This window comes from Hyposmocoma kahamanoa, unplaced genomic scaffold, assembly GCF_003589595.1.
Source record: "Hyposmocoma kahamanoa isolate Upper Pololo Valley unplaced genomic scaffold, ASM358959v1 86901, whole genome shotgun sequence".
Taxonomy (NCBI): Eukaryota; Metazoa; Arthropoda; class Insecta; order Lepidoptera; family Cosmopterigidae; genus Hyposmocoma; species Hyposmocoma kahamanoa.
The window spans coordinates 6,558-15,857 of NW_020654397.1; the positions used below are offsets into that span (position 1 = coordinate 6,558).

At 36.8% G+C, this 9,300-nt stretch overlaps 1 protein-coding gene across 1 annotated transcript; it reads left to right on the forward strand.

Annotated features, from left to right (window-relative positions):
* Window positions 1-1,578: 1,578 nt before the first annotated feature.
* On the forward strand, window positions 1,579-9,019 carry LOC113235019 (SID1 transmembrane family member 1-like; the record flags this gene model as incomplete). Its single annotated transcript, XM_026470543.1, has 7 exons — window positions 1,579-1,701; window positions 2,800-2,934; window positions 5,343-5,445; window positions 6,037-6,138; window positions 6,580-6,692; window positions 8,013-8,122; window positions 8,932-9,019. Coding segments are annotated over exons 1-7 (774 nt in total), but the record flags the coding sequence as incomplete, so codon positions are not given.
* Between the last annotated feature and the right edge of the window lie 281 nt (window positions 9,020-9,300).

Here is a 9,300-nt window from a genome sequence, read left to right on the forward strand (position 1 = left end):
TTTGTAGGCGCGAGGGTAACTCCGTGCTAGGTTTGTTAGCGTCCAATTTGCTCGGCGATGACATGTCGAAATGCGATAATCCTATTGGTCCGCTGTCTAGATATGCGCCCCGTCTAAGGTTAATATTTGAATTACTAACGTTTCTATAGAAATAATCACCGTTATTCGGCACCCGTTCTGACTCCTTTTGCATCTTCGTTGTAATGAAATTTAGGTGATCCATGGTTACGTACTGTGTTTTTATAGTTTGCAACTCGTTTTTAAGTATCACTATGTCTTTTAGAAGTGATGACAAATCCACTGAGTCAAAATCAATAGGCGGCAATTTATGCAAGTCTCGGGCCACAAACACTGGAAATTTATCAGGTTCAGTTACTTTTATCAGTTGAAGAATGTCGTCAATATCACGGCGTTCTTGCCCGGCTTTCTTTCGTATAATTTTCCTTTTTTGCGCAGGCACGGATTGGAATAGCAAATCCTTTGCAGTTTTAATATCCTGCGTGGTGAAAAAAGCTACACAGATTCTGCACATACTTTCATCGTCCATAATATGTAGTTTGTTGATCACAAACGCCAAAAGTTCGTTCACCACAATATTACAATTGCAACACTTCACAATGTCGGCCATGATGCGCATCTAGCGATACGCGACGCGCCCGGTACGTACGACGGCGCGCACGAGAATCGATATTATCGATTCGATCGATTTATCATAAATCCCCAGTAAAAACGGATGTTTATCGGGTAAAAACCCATCTCTAGTTAGGGGGAATTTCATATTAACGAACTGGGGGATTTTAGGGGAAGGATATCAATGTTGATATACAGAGTAGTGAGGTGCACGAGAGTACCTTCTACCAGACCACACTCGCATTCGCCAATTAGCCAAGAACAGGAGTGCATATGTAAGCTAAGCATAGGCGAGTAATTGCAGAAGTAATATTTTTCGGAATCGATTTCCTAGTCGATTTTAAACTAACATAAAAATTACAAGTTAGTAAATATTTGTAAAACTGTGTCATCCGTAACAATTTTATGATTTGAAGGGAGAGATTGAGATTCAAGTTTAGAATCAGATATTAATGCTGGATGTAGTAAATTAGTATAAAATAAAATCTTACAAAAGTTTATAATAATTGTCTAAGTAAGTATTACTTATACATAATCGAGTTGTCTATTTACCTATTTAAATTCCAACTACACAAGCAGGCTGTGGAAAGAGCTAGCTTTAACAATGCGCATCGACAAAAAATGTTCTTTACATCTGTTATTATTGGTTGCCTGGCAATATTTTGTTATCAAACATTCTATATTGAATTTGGCTAGACTATAACTTATTTTAATAATCATTATCATTCATAGCCCAACTTAACCCCTTTAGCCAACACTGGTTGTTGCTCTACTCTACCTGTTGTACACTTTGGAATATGATCTGCGCAGCTCCATATTAGCTCCATTAGTCGATCTCCTATGTCAATAGTTACCATATACCGCTATGATAGATAGGTACGTCAACCCTGACCATGGTGCTGATACATGGTGGTACTGGTACACGATACGGCATTTTGCTAAGGGACAATGCCGCCAACATTAATAGACTTATTTGTCCTGCAGAAACGTGCGGTTAGGGCAATTTACAATCTGGACCCTACAGTGTCTATGAGAGATAAGTCTAAAGAGATTCCTTACACTAACGTCTCAGTACATTTATAAAAATGTTATTTATGTTAAGAAAAATATTTTTTTTTATGAAAAATAATGACATATGTCTGTCATTATATTAATAAGAGGAATAAAAATAAACTAGCTGTTCTTGACAATCGTCTTCATAAAGTCTCAAATTCATTTAAGGGGAAATATATATTACGCTATATACTTCTATAATAACATTCCAATTGATATTCAAAATTTGCCATTCACGAGGTTTAAAACTATTGTGAAACCCTGTTTAGCTCTTTTAGGTATTCTCGAATAAATTAAATATTGTAATGATAAATGTATTGAAGCGTATATTTACAAAGAGCAACCCCTAGAGTTTCTTGCTCATTCTTCTCAGGGCGAGCCTTACGAATGAGGAGTTTAATCAGTATGGCAATTTCAAGTCTAATTTCATCATCATCATAGTCAACCCATTTATATGTCCCACTGCTGGGCACGGGTTTCCTTTCAGACAAGGGTTTAGGCCATAGTCCGCCACGCTGGCCCAATGCGGGTTGGGGTCTTCACACGTTTTCCGAGGGAGCCTTCTTCAACATGCAGGTTTCACCACGATGTTTTCTTTCACCGAAAAATTCATGATAAAAATCAAATTCAATTTCGCACATAAATTCCGAGAAACTCAGAGGTGCGAGCCCGGATTCGAATCCACGACCCTCTGCTTGAGAGGCAGTAGGGCCAAACCATTAGGTTACCACGGCTTTAAGTCTAATTTGCTTACCTATGAAATAAAGATTATTGCATTTGTTTTGTAAAAATAAAAATTTAAAATTTAAAACTGTTTATTGCAAATATTAATAACGAGTTACAGTACATTCAAGGTAGAATCTTAAAATTAAAGATTATTTATCCTTTTCTAGTGAGTTGCGTTAATATGTAAGGTACAATAATTAAATCAATGACAAGTTTGTGTAAGCCTCCTCTGATATTGATATTTCATATAAAATCTTTTTAATTTGTTTTTGACTTGTATAGGATTGTATCTGTTATTTCATTTATAAGATTTTTTGGTAAGCTATTTAATATCAGAGGACACTACTGCAGTACACTATTGCATTTTTTCAATTGCAATTCTTGTTGTAGATTGGACATTGCAGCTGTCTGTCATCATCAGGCGGTGTTCTGATTTTGTTGTTTTTAACTTTCAGGCACAATTACAACAGCTTAATCAATCTGATGGTGAACAGCACTACTGAACAGATATTGGACTTTATTGAGGTAAAGTGGGGCTCATATGTTTTTACGATTTATCGTTTATTGCATTCTTTGGCACAGAAAAGATTATATGCTCAGACATAGACCCTGTAAGGGCACTGCAAGTTAAATTACTTCACTAAGTACATGTCGTTGCGAATTTCAGGGTTACATATCAGAAGTCTGAAATAACATTTTCCAGAAATAACGTTTGCTAGAATTTTCATAACCTCGAAAGTAATTTTGAGACGAAAATGTTTTTCTTTTAAACCTAATTTAACCTAACCTAATCGTGTCTTTGCGATAAACATCCAACATATCCTGAAAGAACAACGGTTCTGTTATAATTCGGTTTTCGGTGTAATCAAAATTCGAACAAACGTTTCTAAAAGAAAGAAAATAACATGAGCTCTCAAATTATATTTTTGTAATGTCATTAAAATATATATATAACCGTCATTGTGAATAAAAACCGCCGAAGTATTTTAATAACCGGCAATCTGTCTCACTACCGCTACACATGTCTCTCAACCCTGACATTGGCAAAATCGTCGTGCAAAACGACGGAGCCATAGACACAAAAGTTGAAGTTGAAGTTATTTCGGAAAAAAATCGAGTTCGTGATAGGTTACCGAATTTCAGCATCCGCAGATAATCCGCATCTGCACGAGCCTCCGTATTCATCGATGTTGACATTCATTACATTGACATTAATTTAAAAACCATCGTGGAACAGACTGCAAAACGAAAAAGCACTTCAGCCGTCGTTTTTACGTGGTTCTTACCTTTGAGAAAATTCCAGTATGATTACGCTAGGTAGACTGGTTAATTTTATGCAGATTGATTCTTTTTGTTAATAAATGTCACAAATGCTTTTGTTGCGTATAAAGAAATTCGTAAGATCTGCTAACTCGATATGTAGCACAGCTGGTAAGAGCGTTGACTCCGGCATGGCAACAGACGATGGTTCGTTCCAGCCCAGTCCAGTATACTTGTGGAATGAACTCTCTTTTTTTAACCGACTTCAAAAAAGGAGGAGGTTCTCAATTCGACTGTGTTTTTTTTTGTTTTTGTATGTATGTTACGCGGTAACTCCGGTATTTGTAAACCGATTTTCATGATTCTTTTTTTGTTGGAAAGGGGGTTCTTCCATAGTGGTCCCATTTCATTTTGAAGAAAATCACCCACCTCTAAGAATGGCTGTTCACGCTTGAAGATTCATTTTTGTTATAAATAGCGCCTAACTTTAATTTAGGAGCAATTATTTTAATGGTTGATTTTGCTATTTCTTCAATTCAAGGCGTTTTTCTCTCCATATACTTTGAGTAGTGAGAACCGATTTTTGTTATCTTCAGTGTCAAGTCCTGTATAGTGGCGAATTTAAGGATATTTCAATAAAACTTAGCAAATGGACGTAATTCAACGTACTTTTGAGGTCGGTTTTTTTAGTACTCTGTACTGAGATTATTATACAATATCAAGTGACGGAACGAACAAGTCGTACACCTGATGGTAAGCTATAACAGTTGCAGTGCCACTCAGAGCTTTAAATCGCAAAGATCAGAGGGGCACTGCCACTGCGCCCGTCACCCTAAGACACATTATAATCTGCTGGCACTATAGGTCTATTTTATAATCTGCTGGCACTATAGGTCTATTTTAAGAGGAATATATGTAAATAATTACTATTTCATGTATGACTGTTTGTTGCCACAAATAAATGAAAAAAAAATAAAAAAATAAAAAATAAGTTGACAAGTCCCATGTGCTTGTAATTTCACCAACAACCTTACCCTTTAAAACCGAAACGCAGTAATACTCACATTACTGCTTGGCGGCAGAAATAGGTAAGGTGGCAGAGCTGGACCTGGACGAACTCTTTCACAAGGAGCTCTACTGCGACTGTCCCTGTCGGGGTTTTCCCGCAAGAATTCAGCATGAAGTCCTTCAAAAGGGGTATGAGAAGGGTTCTAAAAATGACGCCGCTGGTGTTGCAGGCGTTCGTATCCTACGGTGACTGCTTTCCATCTGGCGGGACGTATGCTTGTTTGCTGCCTACATACTATAAATAACTTTTTCATTGAAAAAAATCTGACCTCAGAAGTGTGCTTATCGGGTTTTTTTTCGATTTCCATGGGAGCCCCTCATCAGATTCTGACTTGGTGGCAACGGGACCACTATGAGAGTGCACCCTTTCAAACAAAAATAGAATTTTCAAAATCGGTCCACCATCGACGGAGATATTTGAAAGCATACATAAAACACGCATACAGCTGAACGTATAACCTCCTCCTTTTTTTTTAAGTCGGTTAAAAAGTCAGTTCGCAGGAACTTTTCTTTGAGTTGTTCGACGTTTGTGTCAATAATTGTTTTTTTAGTTTAGTACGAAGTATACCTAATTTTTTAAAATTAAAATAGTTTATTGTTACTAGGACAATGAGAGGCTCCGTGGCTACCCCACACGAGTTCACGTGTCGAGCAATGATACCATCAACGGCGAATATCCACTATTCATTACTGCCACTCAGCAGAAAGGTGAGCGTAGACTTCGATGTTGGTTGGGTATAAAGGACAATACAATACACACCGCGAGTCTCACCTACACTTTGCATAGAGCAACAAAAAGATCCGACCATAATGGTAAGCGTAATGTTAAACATACGCTTGGCTAGAATCTGACCCCAAGTCTGATAATTTTAAATATATCGAACGGGACCAAAATGCGGTAGGGTGAACGCACTAACTGACCTTGAGTTGTTTCCTCGCCTCGATAGATGTGCCGGTCGCCGGTCTTTATGCGTATGCCCAGGTGTTAGATTGTCGCGCCACCCACTCTGGTCTCTCGCAGACAGATGAGGTGCTAAGATGATTTTCCGTAAAGATGATTTTTCCGTATTGCCGTTGGACAACTGCTACGGTGATATCGCGTCAATGCGGCGTAGTTGTAATAGAATCCGTCAAAACGGGGAAGGTCCTACCCTCAAATCAGTGCGTTTTTTTAGGATAGGAATGAAGTCGATGATGGAAATATTCCGATCAGGGAACAAGCACAAACCGTTATGTTACCAATGTCGTCATAGGTGTTTTTTCTGGATAGCAAATACTATCTGATTCTTTTTACCGCAGGCATCTCGTCGTGGGAACTTCCTCTGGTAGTACAAACCAGCAGTACCGTGATGCAGTTCAATGATATGGCGAGGACGCTGTGTCCACACGACGCCGGGCCCAGTGAGTACTGTACAATAATATATTTTTAACCCCCTTCTTCCCCCGGTAAGATTTTCGGATAACTAACTAATTAGGTTATTAATATTTACTATGTATTATCGATGTCAAGTAATTTTCCAAATAAGGCTGCTACTAGAATGACCCCATGCGCGACGTTCGTGCAATAAAAAAATTATTAAAATAAACAGAAACTTTCAAATACATGAAAATAATATAATAAGATTTAACCATATTATGAAACACCATCATGGATAATATTACAAGTGTGACTAACATTTTTGCACTCCTAAGTAGCGAAATATGTCATTTTCTACGTTTTCCGAGATTTGACCGGATAACGTCCAGCTCAAGTTTGTGGAACTCCGCGAACTGTTGGCGCACGTACCACGCAAACTAAGCACTCCTACTGTATTTATTGTTCTGTGACTATTTCCCCTGCAGACATTACGTATGAAAATCGCCCGACGATACAAATATCCACTTCTAATCCTTCTAACGTTAACGTCGGCATAAAATTGAGGCGAGTCGAAGATTTCTACGTGGAAATTGAGAAGGTAAGTAAACAAGGCCATCATAATTATGAATATCTGGTACTTTTTAAATTAATTTAAGGATGATTCACATTAGATCTTGCTGGGCGCGAGCCGTGTCCGAGGCGTCCGTGTCTCGTACGTGCCACACGATCTTAGACTGAAGATTTACTCTAGAATACGAACGTAGTGTTATATCATGTTATCAAAGCACTGGGTAATTTCTTACGCACTCAATTAATATTTCATTATTAATTTTTTTAAATTAAAAAAGAACGCAGTCACTTTCTTTAAAGTCGCACACTCGGACGAGGCTCGTACGACGCACTGGCGAGTGTTCAAATGTTCAAATTACAACGAGCCTGCTGTTCGGACGAGCTCGGGCGTCACTCGTCCGTGCCACCGACGCGACACGTTGTAATGTGAATCACTTCAAATAAAATGTACGCAGCATTTCCAATCCGAGCCTCGTACGTGACTCGGCTCACGCCCGTAACGGTCTAATGTGAATAGTTCTTCATTCTTCATTTATTTGAATTAAGGCTAATGTAATAAAAATAAGGCTAAAAAATAATATAATAATAAGATGTAGCTCAAAAACCACTGTTTATCCGTCCACAGCTATTCGCTCTAACAAGTATTTTAGTTTGTTTTTTCATTCCCCTTCCACATATGAATCTTGAATGGACGTAGGCAATTCATTCAGTAATTTATGAATAACATTATCTAATTTCCGATTACCGAGTAAGTTTTAATCTAAAATTGGTAAATTAAAAAAAAATTCAGTCAACTTACCTTATTATGGTAAAAAAATAATAAATTGTAACAGTACGTAGTCATAATAATAAAAAATAGGTAATTAAGCGAGAAAGATTACGTATCGTTCGAGCACTCGGAAACCTTCGGGGTCATTGCCCTCGCGTGGTGTATACGTTTTAAAGACAATTTTGCAGAACTTTTCCTTATACAATTAGTCAGAATATTGAACAGAATATTTTTTAAATATTTTTAGATGATTTAGTATTATTTATATTATTAATTTCTTAAATGTGGCGAGAATGCAAATCATCACATTGTATTTTGGAACAATAGTTATTTAAATTCGATGCAAGTTATAAATGTCTTTCAGTTATTATACGTCATACCATAACGCTTAAACCGAGCTAGCTAGAGCCATATACATTAACCTTAAAATATAACTGTCAGACACGTTTGGAAACCTAGATGAGTTTAAAAAAAATACGGCAAAGTTCGCCGGTAGATGAACCTGAGTTATTGACCCCGGCCGACTTGTTCTTATCGGACATCAAACCCGGTACCTCATCATCCAAGTTTACGTTTCAGGAGCTGACTCTAGTTGCAACACCAAGTAGTCCGAAATATTATTATTTCTCGTTCGACAACAACCCGTGGAACGTTACCAAACTAGATCATATGAAAGGACTGTTACCCAGGTAAAAGTATTATCATAGTTACACATTACACGGTACGGACGGTAAATAATAAATTACCAACTTACGGGCTTCTAATGTACCCTACATTAGAAGCCCGAAGCCGAAAGCTGAGGGTTTTAATAACTCGAGTTTTGTATTTTTTACCGTCCGTGATACATAATATATAATATTTTTCATCACATTTGCGGGGAAATAAATGCAATCTTTATTTCTTATATAAATTTCACATCACAACAATTATGGATTTTGGAAATGGCGAGTATTTTTTTTATCAACAGGTGTCCAACAAGTATTCTTCCATAGATAATAAATGCAACTCGAACTAAAATGTTGTAAAAAGCAAGACGCATACAGCCAAGATGGATAGTAAAAAGGAATTTGCAAAATTTTTACAAAGAAAATAATTAAAATAATAATAATAATAACGCACACACTCATAGCTCTGTGTGGCAGATCAGCATGGTAACTGTTCGGCCACAGAAGCAGTTTTTTTGAAATTTGAAAATTTCAAATTTAATTGCAATGAATATCAGTCAAATTTCTTATTAGATAACATTTTAAGCGAATGTTTTAATTTTGACCTTGTAATAGAGGATGAATCCGGTTAACTGGACTTCACCCAATTTCCGTTAACCGATTTAAATAAAACTTAGCAAACAGATGTATCTAAATTCACAAAATTAGAGGTCGGTTTTGTTTTATAAAAAAGTTATTTATGTGGTAAATAAAGAACAATAGATAACGCTTTATTCAGCGGCGTAATTTCCGCTACAATTCAGGCTTATGTGTTAATTAAAATTTATTTTCAGATTTAACTACACGATACCAAAAAGCGTAATATTAATAATTGAATCCGATGATAATCTCTGCGCTGTCGTTTCAATACAAAATAATTCCGTAAGTTCACTGTGTATTATTTTTTTTGTGTATACTTTATATTCTTAGGAAACGGAACTATTTTCAACCCACTTACAAAAAGGAGGAGGTTCTCAATTCGATTTTTTTGTATGTATGTTACACGATAAAATATTTGTGAACTGATTTTTATGACTATTTTTTTTTAAAGAAAATATTCCACCTCTAAGGGTGGTAAACTATGGGACGAATCCGGTTTCGCGCATTGTCCGGTAATCGATTTCAGTAATACTTGGTAAAGATGTAAATCCACGAACTTTTGA